General features: G+C 39.0%; 1 protein-coding gene across 2 annotated transcripts in view; it reads left to right on the top strand.

Annotated features, from left to right (window-relative positions):
• LOC140150544 (rap guanine nucleotide exchange factor 4-like) overlaps positions 1–27,086 on the top strand; it is a 234,827-nt gene that overhangs the window by 121,133 nt on the left and 86,608 nt on the right. For both annotated transcript variants that reach the window (XM_072172576.1, XM_072172577.1), the window contains exons 5-6: positions 3,082–3,157; positions 3,822–3,892. In XM_072172576.1, coding sequence (XP_072028677.1) covers positions 3,082–3,157; positions 3,822–3,892 — 147 coding nt within the window. The remainder of the gene's footprint in view (positions 1–3,081; positions 3,158–3,821; positions 3,893–27,086) is intronic.

Genomic DNA, 27,086 nt, shown 5'->3' on the forward strand with positions numbered 1-27,086 from the left:
TCATTGATGTTATTGCTTGTGCATAAAATTCCTCCACATATAGCGTGTTTCTATTGAGGCCCCTGCATTTTACCGGTAAAACATGTTCGCCGTCAAATAGCGGCGAAAGACGGATAACGGTCAGTTTCCATTGCACGTTGTTTACCGGTAAACACTCGATGAACAGCGTAGATTGACACACCTCAAAAGTTTGCCGGCGAAAGGTCGTGCACTGAGGTCAATCCCCGGGTCAATCGCAAAGCATTGTGGATTTTAATATTGTAGTATTTTCTTAATTGTTTGGCTAAAAATGAGGTAGCAAACACGAGAAAAGAAGACTGAAGAATAATGTTTTTTTTATTAGCGTTTCCATTCGTTCTCGTAGGGCCTACATCACACGCCATTGGGGAATCCCCCTCAGCGATATCGACGTGAGTACTCATCAGTATTGTTGCGCGCAAAAAAATAGGTCTTGGAATTTAATCTTTCACCGTTTAATTTCAGTTAATATTCTTTTTAGTGAATAGTAATTTAACATCAACAACATATGAATCATTCATGAAATCTTTCTAATCTTCTGAAGCACACCGCCGCGGATCCGAGTTGATTTCTATTTATTTCGCATGCACAGCTGGATTCATCCGCTGTTGTTGTTGTTGTTGTTTTATTTCATGGCTTTTACTCTCGCGCAGGTATCCCGCTAGTAAATCATAACTCATGTTAAATATTTAGCATCAATAATATATATAATGCAGGGATAATGCATTATGAATATTTCTACCATTTAATTTATTAGTAAGTGAGTCAAATATTTGTATGTGATTAGGGCTAAGAATTTTTGTGAATAGAATGGTATAATACAAAACAAGATAGCTCATTGATGATGCAGAGGTCAATTTCGCGACTCAACTCCGATTTTCTTCCCTGTATGCGCATTCAATCGGAAACCACGTTACCGGTAAAAACTCGCCACTGTCTACCAGTAAATAGCGGGGAAGGTCAGTTTATATTGAGCAAAATTAATCCCTTTAGAAACACGCCTATAGGCTGTTTAGCTTAATCGGGAAAGTGACCTCTTGAAATGATGTCACAGAGATCTTTATGTTATTACAGTGAGGCCCACATACAATGTTCAACACAAAGTGAACGATGCTATAACTTGGAGGGCAAACAAACCAACACCGCCAAATTTGACTGATGTGTGTACAACGTGGGAAGCTATGGGTAAATTGAACACTCGTTGTCTGATCATGCATGTGTTTATGGTTCGGATAGCGGTTGCTTAGCAACTCTCGTTCCGCTTGGGTTTATTGAATACTACACCACATTTCGCCATACTGCATTTTAGAAATGCTTGCTGTTAGAATAAGAAAAATTTTAATGCTAATTTATTGCACATTCTAGGGAAGTGTGGTTACCTTTTTAAAATAACCGAGTGAGAGGGTTTTCAAGAAAATATTTTTCCTGTCAAAACTGAAGCATCCTCTGTATAAAAGAAAATATGAATATTAACTGCACATCATATATAACGATTCGTGATACCCAATTGTGGCACATTTGATGTCGTTTAAGAGGCAGAGAATTTTATTTCAATTTTATATACGCCAAAATATTTTTGAAGCAAGAATAAGGATAGAAAAAACGTTGAAAATTCTACATTAGACCCAACCAAAGATTACTGTTTCGTTTTTATGGTAATCTAATCTTTTATTTCCTGAAAAACATTTGGGGTCGAATGTTGATTATTCACATACTTGATCAAAACATCGAACGTGTATACGAGAAAAATGGTAGGTTCCTCTATATTTTACTGACCATGGAAATGTACTGAGACACGAGCACGTGTCAAAATCGATATAATGTATTGTCCATATAGACGCCCATTTATCATGTTTATTGTTGGATTTTTTTTTGTATTATAACACGCAGTTAACAACAATGGAGCGCTAATAATACACATTAATGTTTTTAGCCAAATAAAATTCCAAAATATGGTACGTTTTCTGCCTTTGTTGAAGTTGCGATTATATCTTCAAATAAGTTTCAAATGGATTCCAACAAGACAAATGGCCGAGTGGTCTAAGGCGCTGGGTTCATAGTGTGTCCAAAGTAGTGCGCCGTGAGTTCGAATCCTGCCTCCGCCAAACTTTAATGAAGTAAAATTGAAATTAAAATTTTACTTTAAAAAAAATTCATATTGGGGAAATGTGACTGGCAGAATTTATGTATGGCGTGGAGTGGTGTGATTGAATACACTCTTATTTTGTTTGTCCCAACCGACTTTGGCATCAATCAGTCGATAATGGATTGATTGATTGATTGATTGGTCCATAATCGGATTTATCAATAATCCATAATCGCTAATGCTGATGAGGCCACCCTGATGAGGCTACATGTACTCAATAACCAATCAATGACAGAAATATGTGTACATCCATATCAAAACGATGCACTTGTCGGCTGCTACATGTGTCTCATTTCACATAATAGTTAGGAATAAAAACCAGACTCATCTTAGAAGTGGAGGTCACTTCAAATCATCCCAAGTCACATGGTTTAGGAATACAGATAACATTCCTTATACAATTTGACTTGGGGATGATTTAAAGTGACCTACACTTGATATGAGTCTGGTATTTATTCCTAGCTATTATGTGAAATGAGACACATGTAGCAGCCGACAAGTGCATCATTTTGATATGGATGTACACATATATCCATTTTTGTTGCACAACTTTGCTATACAAATTGGGAATCAAATTCAGTTTGAGCCAATCCTAGGGAGCCTGGCCCGGACTACATGAACAAATTGATTCTAATCCTTGTTCATAACTCAGTTTAAACACAGAATTTGTCTGAACACATAGACTCTTTAGAGTCTACGCTGGAAATAACTTTATTGGATGAGTCTGTCTGATAAGCAACTGGGCACAGATCATAAAATATATATTGCGCATAGACTCTTTATACTGACTAGACTGTGTTGGTGATAATCATGATTAAATTATAACATCAGAGCATTATTACCGTAATGTTATATTTGAAATTGCTAGATCTTCTTGACATTCTTGACAATCTTTTCTTTGTTTGTTTGTATTTCAGAGGAATCGTCAGTTTATGGAAGGTGTTCTGGCTCCAAGTAATTTGCCATCTGTAGGGTCTAAATCACCAGGACCAGGTAAGTAACACCCTCTTCACATTACAAAATTGTCTTCTTTCAACGAACCTCCAACGAAGATTGAAAATCATTTTTTCCTAATGTGTACACGCTTTTCTTCCTTCGAAAATTAAAATTGCTTCATTCAACGAAGCTAAAAAGGTTGTTTCAACGAAGGAATACTTCGTTCGACGAACCTAATTTTGTAATGTGTACGCTCGCTTCCTTCAACAAAGGAAAGTGATCATGTGACAAGTGACCTTCGCCGGCTTTAATAATAGCCAGGCATTAATAGCTTCATTAATTTTCATGAAATGTGCACAGTGCAATGTCTTCGTTCAGCGTAATGTATACGCATGCGTAATTAATTAATCAAGGTTAACTTACCTTCGTTGAATGAAGAAATGTGATCATTTGCAAGACGCAAGTAACACCAGTATAGAGTGTGAAGTTCTGGGCTTATCTTTTTTGTTGTGACAAATGTTGTGTTTCCATTGGTGATTGGCAGTCCCGTAATCAGGATTTATTTGGGGGGGGGGACTGATTTAGCTAGCATGCAGAGCATGAAGGATTCACAAAATCTAACCGCTCTGTAATTCAAAAAATCTATTTTTATACTGTTTTGCTATAAAAACTATTTTGATAGCATTATCATTGTGGTCTTCTCTTGTAATGTTTTTGATAGATAATTTAGGAAGAAGAAAAGCAGGACAAAGACTAGCTCCGTCCAAAACAGGCATCTGTAAGAGCCCTCGGGTAAGTGTCTAACAAGGTCAGGTATTACAGGCATCTGTAAGAGCCCTCGAGTAAGTGTCTAACAAGGTCAGGTATTACAGGCATCTGTAAGAGCCCTCGGGTAAGTGTCTAACAAGGTCAGGTATTACAGGCATCTGTAAGAGCCCTCGGGTAAGTGTCTAACAAGGTCAGGTATTACAGGCATCTGTAAGAGCCCTCGGGTAAGTGTCTAACAAGGTCAGGTATTACAGGCATCTGTAAGAGCCCTCGGGTAAGTGTCTAACAAGGTCAGGTATTACAGGCATCTGTAAGAGCCCTCGGGTAAGTGTCTAACAAGGTCAGGTATTACAGGCATCTGTAAGAGCCCTCGGGTAAGTGTCTAACAAGGTCAGGTATTACAGGCATCTGTAAGAGCCCTCGGGTAAGTGTCTAACAAGGTCAGGTATTACAGGCATCTTTAAGAGCCCTCGGGTAAGTGTCTAACAAGGTCAGGTATTACAGGCATCTGTAAGAGCCCTCGGGTAAGTGTCTAACAAGGTCAGGTATTACAGGCATCTGTAAGAGCCCTCGGGTAAGTGTCTAACAAGGTCAGGTATTACAGGCATCTGTAAGAGCCCTCGGGTAAGTGTCTAACAAGGTCAGGTATTACAGGCATCTGTAAGAGCCCTCGGGTAAGTGTCTAACAAGGTCAGGTATTACAGGCATCTGTAAGAGCCCTCGGGTAAGTGTCTAACAAGGTCAGGTATTACAGGCATCTGTAAGAGCCCTCGGGTAAGTGTCTAACAAGGTCAGGTATTACAGGCATCTGTAAGAGCCCTCGGGTAAGTGTCTAACAAGGTCAGGTATTACATCATCTTAAGTGCAAAAAGGTCATAACTGTGAGATGTCATTTATTTGTCAGAAATGAATATGCAAATGGATGCTCCACAGAAGAATGCAAGCAGGTCGTAAGTAACAATGAAAGACCAGGGCACTCTTGACTCTCTTTAGATGCTCACTCTTGGCACTATTGACACCCTTATATGCCCATCATATCAAAGAGATAACATCAGCCTGCTATGCTAATTGCCTAAGTTATAATTTGTAATTTTGAGAACAAATAGAAGCCGGGTAGAATGACACTATGACACAAAATAGACTGACCTGTGCATGTTACTCCATCTCCAGTGTATCCGGTATTGCATGCACATGTGAAGGATGCTGAGGTATCAGTGCAAAGAGCGTTTACGTCACAGTTATCAGTACCCAAAGCACATTCATCCACTTCAGCTGTAAAAAAATGTATGACATAAGATAGCTTCCGAAGTGAATTATAGAGTTATCAATTTTGCACATTAATATTAATTCACCAAACTTTGCACAAGAACACATGATAATGAGTCAAATTAAAGGGAATAATCAGAAAAAATTAGGGTGATTACGTAACTGATGCATGCTTGAACCATATTTTGTACTTTGACTTGGCAATTCCTGTAGTAGGGTGACGATAATTAACAGTGAAGGACCATGGCACTCTTGACACCCATTAGATGCTCATGTCAAAAAAATCATTAAAAGTGAAGGACCAGGGCACTCTTAACACTCTTTATATGCTCATATCAAAGAGACAAGTAACAATGAAGGACCAGGGCCCTCTGGACTCTCTTTATATGCTCATATCAAAGAGATTAGTAACAGTGAAGGACCAGGGCACTCTTGACACTCTTTATATGCTCATATCAAAGAGGTTAGTAACAGTGAAGGACCAGGGCACTCTTGACACTCTTTATATGCTCATATCAAAGAGATTAGTAACAGTGAAGGACCAGGGCACTCTTGACACTCTTTATATGCTCATATCAAAGAGACAAGTAACAATGAAGGACCAGGGCCCTCTGGACTCTCTTTATATGCCCATATCAAAGAGGTTAGTAACAGTGAAGGACCAGGGCACTCTTGACACTCTTTATATGCTCATATCAAAGAGATAAGTAACAGTGAAGGACCAGGGCACTCTTGACACTCTTTATATGCTCATATCAAAGAGATTAGTAACAGTGAAGGACCAGGGCACTCTTGACACTCTTTATATGCTCATATCAAAGAGATTAGTAACAGTGAAGGACCAGGGCACTCTTGACACTCTTTATATGCTCATATCAAGAGATTAGTAACAGTGAAGGACCAGGGCACTCTTGACACTCTTTATATGCTCATATCAAAGAGGTTAGTAACAGTGAAGGACCAGGGCACTCTTGACACTCTTTATATGCTCATATCAAAGAGATTAGTAACAGTGAAGGACCAGGGCACTCTTGACACTCTTATATGCTCATATCAAAGAGATTATTAACAGTGAAGGACCAGGGCTCTCTTGACACTCTTTATATGCCCATTCTCTTGGTCGGGCTGACGTCACAAAGGGGAAATAGCCTTGTAAAACCAGTGTACGCATGTGCAGCGCATGTGCAGTTCCCCTTTCTCGAGTTGGTTGCTATGCGCAAGCTTGTGCAAAGGGGACGAAGGGGACAATGTTCCCGGATGTCCGACCGAGTGAATATCAAAGAGATTAGTAACAGTGAAGGTTCAGGGCACTCTTGACACTCTTATATGCTCATATCAAAGGGATTAGTAACAGTGAAGGACCAGGGCACTCTTGACACTCTTTATATGCTCATATCAAAGAGATTAGTAACAGTGAAGGACCAGGGCACTCTTGACACTCTTTATATACTCATATCAAAGAGATAAGTAACAGTGAAGGACCAGGGCACTCTTGACACTCTTTATATGCTCATATCAAAGAGATTAGTAACAGTGAAGGACCAGGGCACTCTTGACACTCTTAATATGCTCATATCAAAGAGATTAGTAACAGTGAAGGACCAAGGCACTCTTAACACTCTTTATATGCTCATGTCAAAGAGGTTAGTAACAGTGAAGGACCAGGGCACTCTTGGCACTCTTTATATGCTCATATCAAAGAGGTTAGTAACACTGAAGGACCAGGGCACTCTTGACACTCTTTATATGCTCATATCAAAGAGATTAGTAACAGTGAAGGACCAGGGCACTCTTAACACTCTTTATATGCTCATATCAAAGAGATTAGTAACAGTGAAGGACCAGGGCACTCTTAACACTCTTATATGCTCATATCAAAGAGATTAGTAACAGTGAAGGACCAGGGCACTCTTGACACTCTTTATATGCTCATATCAAAGAGATTAGTAACAGTGAAGGACCAGGGCACTCTTGACACTCTTTATATGCTCATATCAAAGAGATTAGTAACAGTGAAGGACCAGGGCACTCTTGACACTCTTTATATGCTCATATCAAAGAGATTAGTAACAGTGAAGGTCCAGGGCACTCTTAACACTCTTTATATGCTCATATCAAAGAGATTAGTAACAGTGAAGGACCAGGGCACTCTTAACACTCTTTATATGCTCATATCAAAGAGATTAGTAACAGTGAAGGACCAGGGCACTCTTGACACTCTTATATGCTCATATCAAAGAGATTAGTAACAGTGAAGGACCAGGGCACTCTTGACACTCTTTATATGCTCATATCAAAGAGATTAATTAGTAACAGTGAAGGACCAGGGCACTCTTGGCACTCTTTATATGCTCATATCAAAGAGATTAGTAACAGTGAAGGACCAGGGCACTCTTGACACTCTTATATGCTCATATCAAAGAGATTAGTAACAGTGAAGGACCAGGGCACTCTTAACACTCTTATATGCTCATATCAAAGAGATTAGTAACAGTGAAGGACCAGGGCACTCTTGACACTCTTTATATGCTCATATCAAAGAGATTAGTAACAGTGAAGGACCAGGGCACTCTTGACACTCTTTATATGCTCATATCAAAGAGATTAGTAACAGTGAAGGACCAGGGCACTCTTGACACTCTTTATATGCTCATATCAAAGAGATTAGTAACAGTGAAGGACCAGGGCACTCTTAACACTCTTTATATGCTCATATCAAAGAGATTAGTAACAGTGAAGGACCAGGGCACTCTTAACACTCTTATATGCTCATATCAAAGAGATTAGTAACAGTGAAGGACCAGGGCACTCTTAACACTCTTCTATGCTCATATCAAAGAGATTAGTAACAGTGAAGGACCAGGGCACTCTTAACACTCTTTTATGCTCATATCAAAGAGATTAGTAACAGTGAAGGACCAGGGCACTCTTGACACTCTTTATATGCTCATATCAAAGAGATTAATTAGTAACAGTGAAGGACCAGGGCACTCTTGGCACTCTTTATATGCTCATATCAAAGAGATTAGTAACAGTGAAGGACCAGGGCACTCTTGACACTCTTATATGCTCATATCAAAGAGATTAGTAACAGTGAAGGACCAGGGCACTCTTGACACTCTTTATATGCTCATATCAAAGAGATTAATTAGTAACAGTGAAGGACCAGGGCACTCTTGGCACTCTTTATATGCTCATATCAAAGAGATTAGTAACAGTGAAGGACCAGGGCACTCTTAACACTCTTATATGCTCATATCAAAGAGATTAGTAACAGTGAAGGACCAGGGCACTCTTGACACTCTTTATATGCTCATATCAAAGAGATTAATTAGTAACAGTGAAGGACCAGGGCACTCTTGACACTCTTTATATGCTCATATCAAAGAGATTAGTAACAGTGAAGGACCAGGGCACTCTTGACACTTTTTATATGCTCATATCAAAGAGATTAGTAACAGTGAAGGACCAGGGCACTCTTGGCACTCTTTATATGCTCATATCAAAGAGATTAGTAACAGTGAAGGACCAGGGCACTCTTGACACTCTTTATATGCTCATATCAAAGAGATTAGTAACAGTTGTTACGAGTCGTACTTGACTCAAGGCCAAAATCACCTTTTTCCCGAACTCACACGAATGCACAACACAAATACACTGTTTGTTTAAGCTAACAAAATCTAAGTCTTTAATTGAAAACGGAGTATGATTGGTACATATAATAACAATATCGCATATACAATAAAATCACACAATGACAGTTTTACTATATCAGTACTTAACCAGCTGTCTTGTTGTTGGTGATCCTAGAGTTCTTGCAATGTTCTGGACGACTGATGTATTATATCCTTATTCACTTGTCCTGCGAAGTCCAGTGTATTCTTGCGTTTATAAATATCCTTGCGTATGAAATCCTCACACGAAAATGATGCTGCTTTCTTCTATTGCTTATCTTCTTGCGCTGCTCTCTCCGCAATATATCTCTTTGCGCTGCTTTCTCCAAAAATGGTGTTTCTTTCACCAATCACTCTTTTCCAGGGAACAGGTTTCGTTAACACAGCTCCGCTGTTCTTTGACAGATGCGTGGCCTTCACAAACCCAGCAAACTCCAGCAATTTGACAGAAGAACTTTTAATCCTTTGATGAGGAAGAGCACTTTTGTGTGCTCGCTGTCTTCTTCGTTGCTGTATTAAAATTAGCTCAATTATTGGCTATATAAACTGGTTAAAATGTACTTCTTTTTGAAGCACGAAGACCATCACACACATGTGGAGTTTTCAATCTCCCATGGCATTCTGTAAAGTCCCAACAAAAGCCTCCAGCTTTTTATAGCAGTCCTCATGCAAAAACCCATCATCTATTAATAAACCATTACTTCAATCACATTTTCACAACATTGCTGCAATCTTGGGATTTCCCAAGATTAATTATACACATTCACATTACATCACTTCCTGGGGGTTTTCCTGATGGTGCAACAATGAACTGGGGCTTTCCAAGTTCCAAACATAGATCTGACTTTGTTTACAATAATTTGGGGAATTCCAAAACGACTTTCCACATCATTATCTTGCACGTACAAGGGTTTTCCCATCTCATGACATACTTTTAGCTTGTAAACAAAGTTAAATAATTAAATTAAATTAAATTACTCAGGGCACATCACACCTCCCCTTAAAAGAAGAAAGTTCGAATGTAATGAAAACTTTCTTAAATGTTTTCTTCTTTTACATCAACTTCAACATTTATCACCTTTGAGTATTTAACTCATCATACACAGTGACTACTTGTCACACACAACTTCCCTTTTAAAGGAAATTTTTGTTTGTCAAGTTTTATGCAATTCTGGACAGGGCATCAGCCATTACATTGTCTTTTCCCTTAATATGTTTGATGTCCAGATTGTACTCTTGCAAGGTCAAACTCCACCTCACCAGTCTTTGGTTTTTGTTCTTCATCCTGTTGATGAAGGGGAGGGGATTGTGATCTGTGAAAACAAGCACAGGGTATACTGTGGTACCCAAATACACATCAAAATGTAGCAATGCTAATAGCAATGCTAGACACTCCTTCTCAATTGTGGAGCAATTTCTCTGGTGCTTGTTGAATTTCCTTGAAAAGTAACAAATGGGGTGATCTATTTGATCTTCACCCTCTTGCATCACAACACCTCCACAGCCTATGTCACTGGCATCAACAGTCAACTTGAACTGCTTCTGAAAATCAGGTGCAGTAAGCACTGGTGAACTCATGAGTATCGATTTGACTTTGTGAAAAGCATTTTCACACTGTTCTGACCAAATGAATTTTGCATCTTTCTTCAACAAATCAGTCAAAGGACTTGCTATCTCTGAAAAGTTTGGACAGAACTTTCTATAATAGCCAACCATTCCTAGAAATCTCATGAGTGCCTTCTTGTTTACAGGTGTGGGGTATTGCTCAATTGCTTCAACTTTGGCTTTGATAGGTTTCACCTGACCTTGACCTACAACATATCCTAAGTATGTGACTGTGGCATGGCAAAACTCACTTTTTACCAGATTGACTGTCAATTGTACTTCAGACAGCTTCTCAAACAATTGATGGAGTTGTTCCATGTGTTGTTCCCAAGTTTGACTGTAAACAATCAAATCATCTACATACGCTTCACATCCCTCTATGTCTGACACAATTTGGTTCACCATTCTCTGAAATGTTGCTGGGGCGTTTTCAAACCGAATGGCATAACTTTGTACTGGTAAAGACCAAATGGTGTACAAAAAGCAGAAATCTCTTTGGCACGGTCTGTGAGTGGAACCTGCCAGTACCCTTTCAAAAGATCAAATTTGCTAACAAATTTTGCATTCCCAATTTTGTCTATGCAATCATCAATTCTTGGAATTGGGTACGAGTCTGTCTTTGAATGAACATTTGCAGCTCTCATGTCTGCGACCAATCGGTATGAACCATCAGGCTTGGGAACAAGTATACACGGTGAACTCCATTCACTACTACTTGGTTCTATGATATCATTGTCTAGCATATAATTGATCTCATTTTTGAGATGTTCCATTTTCAATGGATTGACTCTATAAGGATGCTGCTTGATTGGTTTTGTATCACCAACATCTACATCATGAAATGCAGCATTTGTTCTACTTGGCGTATCAGGAAATATATTGTCAAATTTGTGAATCAAATTTGCAATTTGACTTTGTTGATCTTGAGAAAGATGACCTAACTTTGAGTCCAAATTAGTGAGCACATCAGAATTGTTCAATTTTACATTATACTCTTTGTGCTCCAGCTCTTTATCCTGGTCAAATGTGACATCAGAATTGTCATCTTTACTCTTGTCTACATTGGCGATTTTGTCTACATCGGCATGTTTGTCTACATTAGCATGTTTTACTGTACACACAGGTTTTGAAATGCCACTGTCACTTCTTTCAACATACTCTTTGAGCATATTTATGTGGCATAACTGCCTGCTCTTGCGTCTACCAGGAGTCTTGATAATATAATCTACTTCACCCACTTTTGACTCTACTTCACATGGGCCATGATATCTGGCTTGTAATGGGTGTCCTGGAATTGGAAACAGTACTAGAACTTTGTCACCTGGTTTGAACACTCTCTCTTTGGCATGTTTATCATACCATTGTTTCATTTTGGCCTGACCCTGTTTCAAGTTTTCTTTGGCAATATCAGTTACTCTGTTAAGCCTATGCTTAAAATTGGAGACATAATCCAACAAATTGATATCTGATTTCTCATTGAGCCACTTTTCTTTCAACAACTTTAAGGGCCCGCGCACTGTGTGTCCAAACACTAACTCAAAAGGACTAAATCCCAAAGTTTCCTGAACAGCTTCCCTAGCAGCAAACAACAACAAGTGTACTCCCTCATCCCAGTCCCTCTGAAATTCCAAACAGTATGTCCTGATCATGTTTTTCAATGTTTGGTGGAACCTTTCTAGTGCACCTTGTGATTCTGGATGGTAAGCACTTGAGGTATACTGTTCTATACCTAATTGATACATGACCTGCTGAAATACTCCAGAAGTAAAGTTTGATCCTTGGTCTGACTGTATGGACTTGGGGAGCCCCACAAATGTGAAGAACTTGGTTAAAGCTTTCACTATTGTCACTGCTTTAATATTTCTCAAGGGTATGGCTTCAGGAAAGCGTGTTGACGCGCACATAATTGTCAGAAGGTATTGATTACCTGACTTAGTCTTTGGTAGGGGCCTACACAATCAATAATAACCCTACTAAATGGTTCATCAAAGGCTGGAATTGGCTTCAATGGAGCAGGAGGTATTTTCTGATTTGGCTTCCCTACTACTTGGCATATGTGACATGTTTTGCAATATTCAGAAACATCTTTTCTGAGAGTGGGCCACCAGAAATGTCTCAGAATTCTTTCATGAGTTTTCTTAACACCCAAATGCCCTGCCATGGGACTATCATGTGCTATGTTAATAACTTCAGTGTGGTAGACTTTTGGTACCACAATTTGGTGCACTACCTTCCACTCTTCATCGGCAGGTACATCAGGTGGGCGCCATTTTCTCATTAGCACACCATCTTGTTTGTAAAAACACACAGAATTTTGTTCTGCTTCTTCTAGGGTCAATGCCCTTTGATTGATCTCTTTGAGTTCTGGGTCATTTTGTTGCTCCAGAATCAGCTTGTCATGACTTAATGGGTCTTTCATGGTTTCCCCAATTTGTTCATGCTCAGAGGCTGCGTCCTCTTTAGGGGTATTTTTCTCCCCAGGAGAAGGAAGTTTATCTTCTTTCTCATTCAACTTTGACACAAATGTGTCTTCCAAATTGTAGCCTAAGTCATCAATTTGGTTGTCCTCAATTGTTTCTAATGAGGCTCTCTTACTCATTGCCCGTGTCACTGCACATGCAGGAAATATCCCCTCTTCCTCACTATTATCATCCTGTAAACAGGGCTTATCTGTGACTATTGGGTCAGGAAAAACCTTCCCCCCTGCCAAGTCATTTCCTAGCAACATAGACACTCCTTTGACTGGTAATTCATGTCTAACTCCTATGGTTACAGGACCAGAAACTAAGTCAGATTTCAAGTTAATTTTGTGGAGAGGTACACTAATTATTTCCATCCCAATACCCTGGATCAAAGCATTACCTGCTGAACTATCCTCATTAAAGGGCAAAGTTCCTTCCAGAATCATAGACCGTGCACAACACGTATCTCGCACAATCTTAATGGGCTTTGGACTACCATTCTCACCAAGTGATACTACTCCCTCTAACACAAATGGTTCAAATTCTTCACACACCTTGTCTGTCTCACCTCCCTTTTGTGGGAATTCTTGTTTCTTGATTTGACTGACTTTTTCTTTGACTCAAGTGACACTGCACATCCCACAGTATTACTAGCAGTTTGCTGCTGTTTTTGTGCATCTTGTCTGCCTTTTAAGAAATAACACTGGGTCATCGTATGCCCTGGTCTCTTACAATGAGTACAAGTTACTTTGGCTTTAAATTCAGTTCCAAATTTTGCTCTGTTACCTGAACTCCTGGGGTCCTCTACCACCAGCACTATGCTGTGAATTAGACTGAGGTTTCACTTCTTGTGTACCACCCTGATTTGCTCTAGGTTGATTATGGCTGAACCTGTTTGAATAACTTCTGTTATGACTAAATTTACTCCCATTCAATTTGTGAGTTAAGCCATAGTCGTCCGCCATTGTCGCCGCTTCGTTTAGCGTCTTAATTTTGCTAGCGCTTTCATCCAAATGGGTTTTAATGTCAACGTGGACACATTTCTTGAACTCTTCTATAAGAACTAATTGCTTAAGTTGGCCGAAATCATCTTTGACTTCTTTTGACCCAAGCCATCTGTCAAACATTTGTTCTTTTACTCTAGCAAATTCTACATGGGTTTGATCTGCTTGCTTTCTTGAATCTCTGAACTTTTGTCTGTATGCTTCAGGCACCAGCTCATAGGCCTTAAGAACTGCCTGTTTGACTTCTTCATAATTATTACACTTCTCTATTGGTAGAGCTGAGTAAGTCTCCCTGGCCTTCCCCACAAAACTACTTTGTAAAAGTAGGGTCCAATGCTCTGGAGGCCATTTCAAATTTGTAGCTACCTTTTCAAAATGTTGAAAGTACTCGTCAACTTCTTTCTCTTTGAATTTAGGCACAAGCTTTACATACTTTGTAACATCAAACCCTGACTTTGAGGAGAAACTTGATGAGTATTTGTCACCTAGCTTTGCCAACTTCTCTTGTTCAAACTTGTACTTTTCTTCAATTTCTTTTTGTTTCAAATTTTCTTCCATTTCCAACTTTTGTTTTTCAAGTTCCAATTTTGCTACCTTTTCCTTTTCTTCTGTTTCTAATTTGTGGTGCTCAAGCGCCTTCTTTTCTTGGCGTGCTTTTTCTTTCTTTTCTAATTCTTTATTTTGCATATCTAGCTTTTGCATGTCCAACTGCAATTGCATTTTCATTTTTCCATTTCCACCTGAACTTCTAGTTCTTTCAACTTAACTGCATCCCCGATTTCAGTTTTGACCTCTTTTCTCTTCTCCAAAATGGATTCCTCAAAATACTCTTCATCAACCAAAACTTCAATCAAGGCATTTTTGATTATTTGTTTTCTGTTGGCTTGCTTTACATCCAATTCATAGTATTTTGCAAATGCTAATAAATCAGGTTTCTTCAACTTATCAAACTTCTCCCAATCTATAGTTTCAAGAAACTCTTCTGCTTTGAACTCCATACTGTACTTTCACTTTTAAGACTCAGTAAATTAATGTCAACTTTTTTACAGTGTATTTTCCCGGACGCGAGCCCCCAATTTTTGTTACGAGTCGTACTTGACTCAAGGCCAAAATCACCTTTTTCCCGAACTCACACGAATGCACAACACAAATACACTGTTTGTTTAAGCTAACAAAATCTAAGTCTTTAATTGAAAACGGAGTATGATTGGTACATATAATAACAATATCGCATATACAATAAAATCACACAATGACAGTTTTACTATATCAGTACTTAACCAGCTGTCTTGTTGTTGGTGATCCTAGAGTTCTTGCAATGTTCTGGACGACTGATGTATTATATCCTTATTCACTTGTCCTGCGAAGTCCAGTGTATTCTTGCGTTTATAAATATCCTTGCGTATGAAATCCTCACACGAAAATGATGCTGCTTTCTTCTATTGCTTATCTTCTTGCGCTGCTCTCTCCGCAATATATCTCTTTGCGCTGCTTTCTCCAAAAATGGTGTTTCTTTCACCAATCACTCTTTTTCCAGGGAACAGGTTTCGTTAACACAGCTCCGCTGTTCTTTGACAGATGCGTGGCCTTCACAAACCCAGCAAACTCCAGCAATTTGACAGAAGAACTTTTAATCCTTTGATGAGGAAGAGCACTTTTGTGTGCTCGCTGTCTTCTTCGTTGCTGTATTAAAATTAGCTCAATTATTGGCTATATAAACTGGTTAAAATGTACTTCTTTTTTGAAGCACGAAGACCATCACACACATGTGGAGTTTTCAATCTCCCATGGCATTCTGTAAAGTCCCAACAAAAGCCTCCAGCTTTTTATAGCAGTCCTCATGCAAAAAAACCATCATCTATTAATAAACCATTACTTCAATCACATTTTCACAACATTGCTGCAATCTTGGGATTTCCCAAGATTAATTATACACATTCACATTACATCACTTCCTGGGGGTTTTCCTGATGGTGCAACAATGAACTGGGGCTTTCCAAGTTCCAAACATAGATCTGACTTTGTTTACAATAATTTGGGGGAATTCCAAAACGACTTTCCACATCATTATCTTGCACGTACAAGGGGTTTTCCCATCTCATGACATACTTTTAGCTTGTAAACAAAGTTAAATAATTAAATTAAATTAAATTACTCAGGGCACATCACACAGTGAAGGACCAGGGCACTCTTGACACTCTTTATATGCTCATATCAAAGAGATTAGTAACAGTGAAGGACCAGGGCACTCTTAACACTCTTTATATGCTCATATCAAAGAGATTAGTAACAGTGAAGGACCAGGGCACTCTTGACACTCTTTATATGCTCATATCAAAGAGATTAGTAACAGTGAAGGACCAGGGCACTCTTGACACTCTTTATATGCTCATATCAAAGAGGTTAGTAACAGTGAAGGACCAGGGCACTCTTGACACTCTTTATATGCTCATATCAAAGAGATTAGTAACAGTGAAGGACCAGGGCACTCTTGACACTCTTTATATGCTCATATCAAAGAGACAAGTAACAATGAAGGACCAGGGCCCTCTGGACTCTCTTTATATGCCCATATCAAAGAGATTAGTAACAGTGAAGGACCAGGGCACTCTTGACACTCTTTATATGCTCATATCAAAGAGATAAGTAACAGTGAAGGACCAGGGCACTCTTGACACTCTTTATATGCTCATATCAAAGAGATTAGTAACAGTGAAGGACCAGGGCACTCTTGACACTCTTTATATGCTCATATCAAAGAGATTAGTAACAGTGAAGGACCAGGGCACTCTTGACACTCTTTATATGCTCATATCAAGAGATTAGTAACAGTGAAGGACCAGGGCACTCTTGACACTCTTTATATGCTCATATCAAAGAGGTTAGTAACAGTGAAGGACCAGGGCACTCTTGACACTCTTTATATGCTCATATCAAAGAGATTAGTAACAGTGAAGGACCAGGGCACTCTTGACACTCTTATATGCTCATATCAAAGAGATTATTAACAGTGAAGGACCAGGGCTCTCTTGACACTCTTTATATGCCCATTCTCTTGGTCGGGCTGACGTCACAAAGGGGAAATAGCCTTGTAAAACCAGTGTACGCATGTGCAGCGCATGTGCAGTTCCCCTTTCTCGAGTTGGTTGCTATGCGCAAGCTTGTGCACAGGGGACGAAGGGGACAATGTTCCCGGATGTCCGACCGAGTGAATATCAAAGAGATTAGTAACAGTGAAGGTTCAGGGCACTCTTGACACTCTTATATGCTCATATCAAAGGGATTAGTAACAGTGAAGGACCAGGGCACTCTTGACACTCTTTATATGCTCATATCAAAGAGATTAGTAACAGTGAAGGACCAGGGCACTCTTGACACTCTTTATATACTCATATCAAAGAGATAAGTAACAGTGAAGGACCAGGGCACTCTTGACACTCTTTATATGCTCATATCAAAGAGATTAGTAAAGTGAAGGACCAGGGCACTCTTGACACTCTTAATATGCTCATATCAAAGAGATTAGTAACAGTGAAGGACCAAGGCACTCTTAACACTCTTTATATGCTCATGTCAAAGAGGTTAGTAACAGTGAAGGACCAGGGCACTCTTGGCACTCTTTATATGCTCATATCAAAGAGGTTAGTAACACTGAAGGACCAGGGCACTCTTGACACTCTTTATATGCTCATATCAAAGAGATTAGTAACAGTGAAGGACCAGGGCACTCTTAACACTCTTTATATGCTCATATCAAAGAGATTAGTAACAGTGAAGGACCAGGGCACTCTTAACACTCTTATATGCTCATATCAAAGAGATTAGTAACAGTGAAGGACCAGGGCACTCTTGACACTCTTTATATGCTCATATCAAAGAGATTAGTAACAGTGAAGGACCAGGGCACTCTTGACACTCTTTATATGCTCATATCAAAGAGATTAGTAACAGTGAAGGACCAGGGCACTCTTGACACTCTTTATATGCTCATATCAAAGAGATTAGTAACAGTGAAGGTCCAGGGCACTCTTAACACTCTTTATATGCTCATATCAAAGAGATTAGTAACAGTGAAGGACCAGGGCACTCTTAACACTCTTTATATGCTCATATCAAAGAGATTAGTAACAGTGAAGGACCAGGGCACTCTTGACACTCTTATATGCTCATATCAAAGAGATTAGTAACAGTGAAGGACCAGGGCACTCTTGACACTCTTTATATGCTCATATCAAAGAGATTAATTAGTAACAGTGAAGGACCAGGGCACTCTTGGCACTCTTTATATGCTCATATCAAAGAGATTAGTAACAGTGAAGGACCAGGGCACTCTTGACACTCTTATATGCTCATATCAAAGAGATTAGTAACAGTGAAGGACCAGGGCACTCTTAACACTCTTATATGCTCATATCAAAGAGATTAGTAACAGTGAAGGACCAGGGCACTCTTGACACTCTTTATATGCTCATATCAAAGAGATTAGTAACAGTGAAGGACCAGGGCACTCTTGACACTCTTTATATGCTCATATCAAAGAGATTAGTAACAGTGAAGGACCAGGGCACTCTTGACACTCTTTATATGCTCATATCAAAGAGATTAGTAACAGTGAAGGACCAGGGCACTCTTAACACTCTTTATATGCTCATATCAAAGAGATTAGTAACAGTGAAGGACCAGGGCACTCTTAACACTCTTATATGCTCATATCAAAGAGATTAGTAACAGTGAAGGACCAGGGCACTCTTAACACTCTTCTATGCTCATATCAAAGAGATTAGTAACAGTGAAGGACCAGGGCACTCTTAACACTCTTATATGCTCATATCAAAGAGATTAGTAACAGTGAAGGACCAGGGCACTCTTGACACTCTTTATATGCTCATATCAAAGAGATTAATTAGTAACAGTGAAGGACCAGGGCACTCTTGGCACTCTTTATATGCTCATATCAAAGAGATTAGTAACAGTGAAGGACCAGGGCACTCTTGACACTCTTATATGCTCATATCAAAGAGATTAGTAACAGTGAAGGACCAGGGCACTCTTGACACTCTTTATATGCTCATATCAAAGAGATTAATTAGTAACAGTGAAGGACCAGGGCACTCTTGGCACTCTTTATATGCTCATATCAAAGAGATTAGTAACAGTGAAGGACCAGGGCACTCTTAACACTCTTATATGCTCATATCAAAGAGATTAGTAACAGTGAAGGACCAGGGCACTCTTGACACTCTTTATATGCTCATATCAAAGAGATTAATTAGTAACAGTGAAGGACCAGGGCACTCTTGGCACTCTTTATATGCTCATATCAAAGAGGTTAGTAACAGTGAAGGACCAGGGCACTCTTGACACTTTTTATATGCTCATATCAAAGAGATTAGTAACAGTGAAGGACCAGGGCACTCTTGGCACTCTTTATATGCTCATATCAAAGAGATTAGTAACAGTGAAGGACCAGGGCACTCTTGACACTCTTTATATGCTCATATCAAAGAGATTAGTAACAGTGAAGGACCAGGGCACTCTTGACACTCTTTATATGCTCATATCAAAGAGATTAGTAACAGTGAAGGACCAGGGCACTCTTAACACTCTTTATATGCTCATATCAAAGAGATTAGTAACAGTGAAGGACCAGGGCACTCTTGACACTCTTTATATGCTCATATCAAAGAGATTAGTAACAGTGAAGGACCAGGGCACTCTTAACACTCTTTATATGCTCATATCAAAGAGATTAGTAACAGTGAAGGACCAGGGCACTCTTGACCCTCTTTATATGCTCATATCAAAGAGATTAGTAACAGTGAAGGACCAGGGCACTCTTGACACTCTTTATATGCTCATATCAAAGAGATTAGTAACAGTGAAGGACCAGGGCACTCTTAACACTCTTTATATGCTCATATCAAAGAGGTTAGTAACAGTGAAGGACCAGGGCACTCTTGACACTCTTTATATGCTCATATCAAAGAGATTAGTAACAGTGAAGGACCAGGGCACTCTTAACACTCTTTATATGCTCATATCAAAGAGATTAGTAACAGTGAAGGACCAGGGCACTCTTAACACTCTTTATATGCTCATATCAAAGAGATTAGTAACAGTGAAGGACCAGGGCACTCTTGACACTCTTTATATGCTCATATCAAAGAGATTAGTAACAGTGAAGGACCAGGGCACTCTTGACACTCTTTATATGCTCATATCAAAGAGATTAATTAGTAACAGTGAAGGACCAGGGCACTCTTGGCACTCTTTATATGCTCATATCAAAGAGATTAGTAACAGTGAAGGACCAGGGCACTCTTGACACTCTTATATGCTCATATCAAAGAGATTAGTAACAGTGAAGGACCAGGGCACTCTTGACACTCTTTATATGCTCATATCAAAGAGATTAATTAGTAACAGTGAAGGACCAGGGCACTCTTGGCACTCTTTATATGCTCATATCAAAGAGATTAGTAACAGTGAAGGACCAGGGCACTCTTGACACTCTTTATATGCCCATATCAAAGAGATTAGTAACAGTGAAGGACCAGGGCACTCTTGACACTCTTTATATGCTCATATCAAAGAGATTAATTAGTAACAGTGAAGGACCAGGGCACTCTTGGCACTCTTTATATGCTCATATCAAAGAGGTTAGTAACAGTGAAGGACCAGGGCACTCTTGACACTTTTTATATGCTCATATCAAAGAGATTAGTAACAGTGAAGGACCAGGGCACTCTTGGCACTCTTTATATGCTCATATCAAAGAGATTAGTAACAGTGAAGGACCAGGGCACTCTTGACACTCTTTATATGCTCATATCAAAGAGGTTAATTAGTAACAGTGAAGGACCAGGGCACTCTTGACACTCTTTATATGCTCATATCAAAGAGATTAATTAGTAACAGTGAAGGACCAGGGCACTCTTAACACTCTTTATATGCTCATATCAAAGAGATTAGTAACAGTGAAGGACCAGGGCACTCTTGACACTCTTTATATGCTCATATCAAAGAGATTAGTAACAGTGAAGGACCAGGGCACTCTTAACACTCTTTATATGCTCATATCAAAGAGATTAGTAACAGTGAAGGACCAGGGCACTCTTGACACTCTTTATATGCTCATATCAAAGAGATTAGTAACAGTGAAGGACCAGGGCACTCTTGACACTCTTTATATGCTCATATCAAAGAGATTAGTAACAGTGAAGGACCAGGGCACTCTTAACACTCTTTATATGCTCATATCAAAGAGGTTAGTAACAGTGAAGGACCAGGGCACTCTTGACACTCTTTATATGCTCATATCAAAGAGATTAGTAACAGTGAAGGACCAGGGCACTCTTAACACTCTTTATATGCTCATATCAAAGAGATTAGTAACAGTGAAGGACCAGGGCACTCTTAACACTCTTTATATGCTCATATCAAAGAGATTAGTAACAGTGAAGGACCAGGGCACTCTTGACACTCTTTATATGCTCATCAAAGAGATTAGTAACAGTGAAGGACTAAGGCACTCTTAACACTCTTTATATGCTCATGTCAAAGAGATTAGTAACAGTGAAGGACCAGGGCACTCTTAACACTCTTTATATGCTCATATCAAAGAGATTAGTAACAGTGAAGGACCAGGGCACTCTTAACACTCTTTATATGCTCATATCAAAGAGATTAATTAGTAACAGTGAAGGACCAGGGCACTCTTGACACTCTTTATATGCCCATATCAAAGAGATTAGTAACAGTGAAGGACCAGGGCACTCTTGACACTCTTATATGCTCATATCAAAGAGGTTAATTAGTAACAGTGAAGGACCAGGGCACTCTTGACACTCTTTATATGCTCATATCAAAGAGATTAATTAGTAACAGTGAAGGACCAGGGCACTCTTGACACTCTTTATATGCCCATATCAAAGAGATTAGTAACAGTGAAGGACCAGGGCACTCTTGACACTCTTTATATGCTCATATCAAAGAGGTTAGTAACAGTGAAGGACCAGGGCACTCTTAACACTCTTATATGCTCATATCAAAGAGGTTAATTAGTAACAGTGAAGGACCAGGGCACTCTTGACACTCTTTATATGCTCATATCAAAGAGATTAATTAGTAACAGTGAAGGACCAGGGCACTCTTGACACTCTTTATATGCCCATATCAAAGAGATTAGTAACAGTGAAGGACCAGGGCACTCTTGACACTCTTTATATGCTCATATCAAAGAGATTAGTAACAGTGAAGGACCAGGGCACTCTTAACACTCTTTATATGCTCATATCAAAGAGATTAGTAACAGTGAAGGACCAGGGCACTCTTGACACTCTTTATATGCTCATATCAAAGAGATTAGTAACATTGAAGGACCAAGGCACTCTTAACACTCTTTATATGCTCATGTCAAAGAGATTAGTAACAGTGAAGGACCAGGGCACTCTTAACACTCTTTATATGCTCATATCAAAGAGATTAGTAACAGTGAAGGACCAGGGCACTCTTAACACTCTTTATATGCTCATATCAAAGAGATTAATTAGTAACAGTGAAGGACCAGGGCACTCTTGACACTCTTTATATGCCCATATCAAAGAGATTAGTAACAGTGAAGGACCAGGGCACTCTTGACACTCTTATATGCTCATATCAAAGAGGTTAATTAGTAACAGTGAAGGACCAGGGCACTCTTGACACTCTTTATATGCTCATATCAAAGAGATTAATTAGTAACAGTGAAGGACCAGGGCACTCTTGACACTCTTTATATGCCCATATCAAAGAGATTAGTAACAGTGAAGGACCAGGGCACTCTTGACACTCTTTATATGCTCATATCAAAGAGGTTAGTAACAGTGAAGGACCAGGGCACTCTTGACACTCTTTATATGCCCATATCAAAGAGGTTAGTAACAGTGAAGGACCAGGGCACTCTTGACACTTTTTATATGCTCATATCAAAGAGATTAGTAACAGTGAAGGACCAGGGCACTCTTGACACTCTTTATATGCTCATATCAAGAGATTAGTAACAGTGAAGGACCAGGGCACTCTTAACACTCTTTATATGCTCATATCAAAGAGATTAGTAACAGTGAAGGACCAGGGCACTCTTAACACTCTTTATATGCTCATATCAAAGAGATTAATTAGTAACAGTGAAGGACCAGGGCACTCTTGACACTCTTTATATGCCCATATCAAAGAGATTAGTAACAGTGAAGGACCAGGGCACTCTTGACACTCTTATATGCTCATATCAAAGAGGTTAATTAGTAACAGTGAAGGACCAGGGCACTCTTGACACTCTTTATATGCTCATATCAAAGAGATTAATTAGTAACAGTGAAGGACCAGGGCACTCTTGACACTCTTTATATGCCCATATCAAAGAGATTAGTAACAGTGAAGGACCAGGGCACTCTTGACACTCTTTATATGCTCATATCAAAGAGGTTAGTAACAGTGAAGGACCAGGGCACTATTGACACTCTTTATATGCCCATATCAAAGAGGTTAGTAACAGTGAAGGACCAGGGCACTCTTGACACTCTTTATATGCTCATATCAAAGAGATTAGTAACAGTGAAGGACCAGGGCACTCTTGACACTCTTTATATGCTCATATCAAGAGATTAGTAACAGTGAAGGACCAGGGCACTCTTAACACTCTTTATATGCTCATATCAAAGAGATAAGACTAGAGAGTTATAAATCTTTCTTGCTTGCCTGTGGCTCATGGAGGGTCAAATATAGTGTTAACTCCTGATTATTTTGCACCATGTATAACACGCCGGTTTGGGAAAATGCAACCCTCCCGGAGCATTTCAAACAAGCAAAACAGTATTTTAATTGCCTTGCATGTCCGTCCTATATCATGTATTTGATGAATTTACCATACACATGGGGCTATTCTGAGTTCATTAAATTAAATGTGTGGTTGTTGTTTATCAAAACTGGTTTTTAGAATATCTGACAGAAGAAATGTGAGTGATAATTTGAATATTGTAGCATACATGTGTATTGAAACCCCTAAAAATGTCAAGAACCTCTCACATGAGTTTCACATACTGTGTACAGTTTGGAGTCACGTTGGGGTCTGAATTTTGCTAAAAAATATGCAATTATGCATGTTTGCATAAGATCAGCATGTCAAAGGAGGTCAATATTTTTTTGAAAATAATAATTTACATTTTCAAATCCAAAGTCAATGCCTGCTATACAGATGAAAAGAATAATGAGTATTATGTTATATAGGTCAAAGGTTGAAAATACACCAGAAGGTAAACACAAGGAACATGAAAGAAAGAGAAACGGAAGAGAAAATGACAATGGAAATTGCCTCAATATATCCTTGTACAAGAAATACAGATGAAGCTAGTAATGTCTGCTGTATGGGGTGTCAATGCAATGACAAGAGCCATGGGGGCTTTGGCATCCGTTTTGGTTCACATTGCATTGGCAAACTAGAATTTGAGTGCTTCAGTAGAAATTATGAATATGCTGATGACAAGATGATATGGTGGGAATTGCATTCTTGGGTAAATTAAGCACAACTTTTACTTTCTCTTTCATTCTCTCTCTCTTCTCTCTCTCTCTCTCTCCCGCTTTCTCATCTCTCTGTCCCTTTTTCATCTCTCTCTCTCGGTTTTAAACTGCTGCAATAGACCTCAAATGCATGCTAACTGCATTTGAGCGATATTGCTCTAAACCGTGGACCATATACATGTAAAAAATAAAGTCAGCAGTTGATGGGTAAAATTCTGAGAGACAAAAAATCTGCCATTTTAGTCCAAGATTAGGTGATGAAAACACCATACACACGTCTGCGGTTGGATAGCAATACACAATGTCTGCGGTTGGTGGCAAAACACACAGGGGGAGGGGGGAGGTGCAATCGAGGACACATACACATTCCACATTCCAACCGTGAACTACTCACCAATGGGGACAGTCCTCGGTTTTGTGGAGGTCTGCAAATGACCGCAAATGTGAAAGAGCAAAAATATTTGCGAAATACTTCCTCTATTGTTATATTAAATATGACATCCGCAGTTACTATAGTAAGAATTCCAATTGAATGAACGCAGCTTTTAACAGCTGCACTCGATCCAACCGCGATCGTATATTGCGTATTTCAAACTACAACGCGAACGCACGACTTTGGATACAATGCTATCCAATCAAGAGTGCGTTGGCATGGTTGGATTCACTTCCGCGTTACTCACACACAGTCGCACACGCTGGCAGTGTACATCGCGCAGTGTACGCAAAAATTCGTCACGCTATTGAAAGCTGCGTTCATTCAATTGGAATTCCCACTATAGGTTAATTTCCATAACCACAAAAATACACACAAAAAGTGGCAGAAAACATCCTCTGTATGTCGATTTAGTACGGATTCGGACGTCCACGTTTGCATAATCCTAAACAGCGTCCACGTTTGGAGGCAATTGCACATAGGGCTGTGTGTAGGGGTGTGTGGATGGATATCCCAATATGCTCTGTAACCGTATGGTTTTTTTGGTGAAAAAAATGCAAATTAAAGCAGCTAATTTGCACAATTCATGAATCATTGCAAATAGATTGACATGTTTGTGTGCAGATTATCTTAAAGGAGTATTTTGTGATCCTAGCATCCTCTTTTTATGACATTTTTCAGTACATATCCACGAAAAAAGCATATTCCCAAAATTTCAGTTGATTCCGATTTTGCATTTGTGAGTTATGCATGATTATGTGTATTACACTGCTCCATAGACAATACATTGTAATTTCGTTCTGGTGCAGATGTATCTTTGCTAAACAAATTAATGTGCAAGAAATATTTTGTACATAAACCCCCGCTCGTCATGGCCGTTGGTTCATGTAAGGCCATCGGTAGACGGAAGGTGTTGGTGAAAAAAAATTGGGTTAACTCACAGTGACAGAAAAAAGGGGAGAATTGTAAAAAAATGATGAAAAATTGTGAATTAAATTGAATTATACATACAAATTTTGTGTTTTTATGTTTGTACTGCCTAGTATCCATTTTTTTTTTGCTCTTCACTTTTTCAAACCAAGCAAAAAAATATTTCTGTCGGTACATTTACAAGTTGTGCCCCCCTCCGGTTCCCAAATCATGGCTACGCCACTCATTGATTTTATCACAATTCCAACTACTCAGGCTATAGGGGGCGTGTTTGTGCACATGACACTTCTAGAAATTTACTTCGTATTTTCATGCTATATGTGTTAAGGGCTGGGGTATGAACGTTTGGACAGTATTTATTGTGGGACATTAGAGCACATCAGACATATCGAATTGCATTCTGAATACGAAGAATGTCATTCTGATATCAAATAATTTTGATTTTTGAAATTGCAATTTAATACACATTTTATGGCAAATCATTAAAATTGATATTTTGATATTTAGCAGTACTTGAAGTAAACTTTATAAATCTGATGATTTATACTTAAAGTGTATGTAGGTGGGATGAAAAGCCGACGATCAATTGAAAATTTTGACCTTTCGTATTGAAGATATGGATTTTTTTCCCAAAACACCAAAAAAAATTAGGTCTTTTTGGGACAAAAATCCATATCTTCAATATGAAAGGTCAAAATTTTCAATTGACCGTCGGCTTTTCCTCCCTGCTACATACACTTTAAGAATATGTCATTAGATTTATATAATTTACTTGAGGACTGTTATATATCAAAAATTTGAAAAATATCAATTTTTATAATTTGTCATAAAATTTGTATTATATTGTGATTTTCAAAAATGAAAATTATTTGATATCAGAAAGACATGCTTCAGTATTCAGAATGCAATTCGATAGGTCTGAGGTGCTCTCATATCCCACAAAAAATACTGTCGAAACGCAATAAACGCTCATTTTAGATCCCTTAAGACATTCACAAAAAGTTTGGGTCGGAAATTCAGATCAAGGCAGCTATTTTATTCATAGATTTGCATCATATTTGTGACACACTGGCTTATCCCAGCTGCAGCCTTTGGCATGTATAGTTCCATTTTTCTAATGAGAGAAGCAGAATTTGACAATTACACCAGTTGTAACCCAAAGGGGTAAAGTGTATCTGCACAACGACTGTGTTTGTTGTACATTTAGTCACCAAGATTAAGCAATGCTGCTAGCAGCTTCTGAGTCACTATTACTTTCCCTGTCCCACCGTAAATTGCAGGTAAACA

Source organism: Amphiura filiformis, chromosome 4, assembly GCF_039555335.1.
Source record: "Amphiura filiformis chromosome 4, Afil_fr2py, whole genome shotgun sequence".
Taxonomy (NCBI): Eukaryota; Metazoa; Echinodermata; class Ophiuroidea; order Amphilepidida; family Amphiuridae; genus Amphiura; species Amphiura filiformis.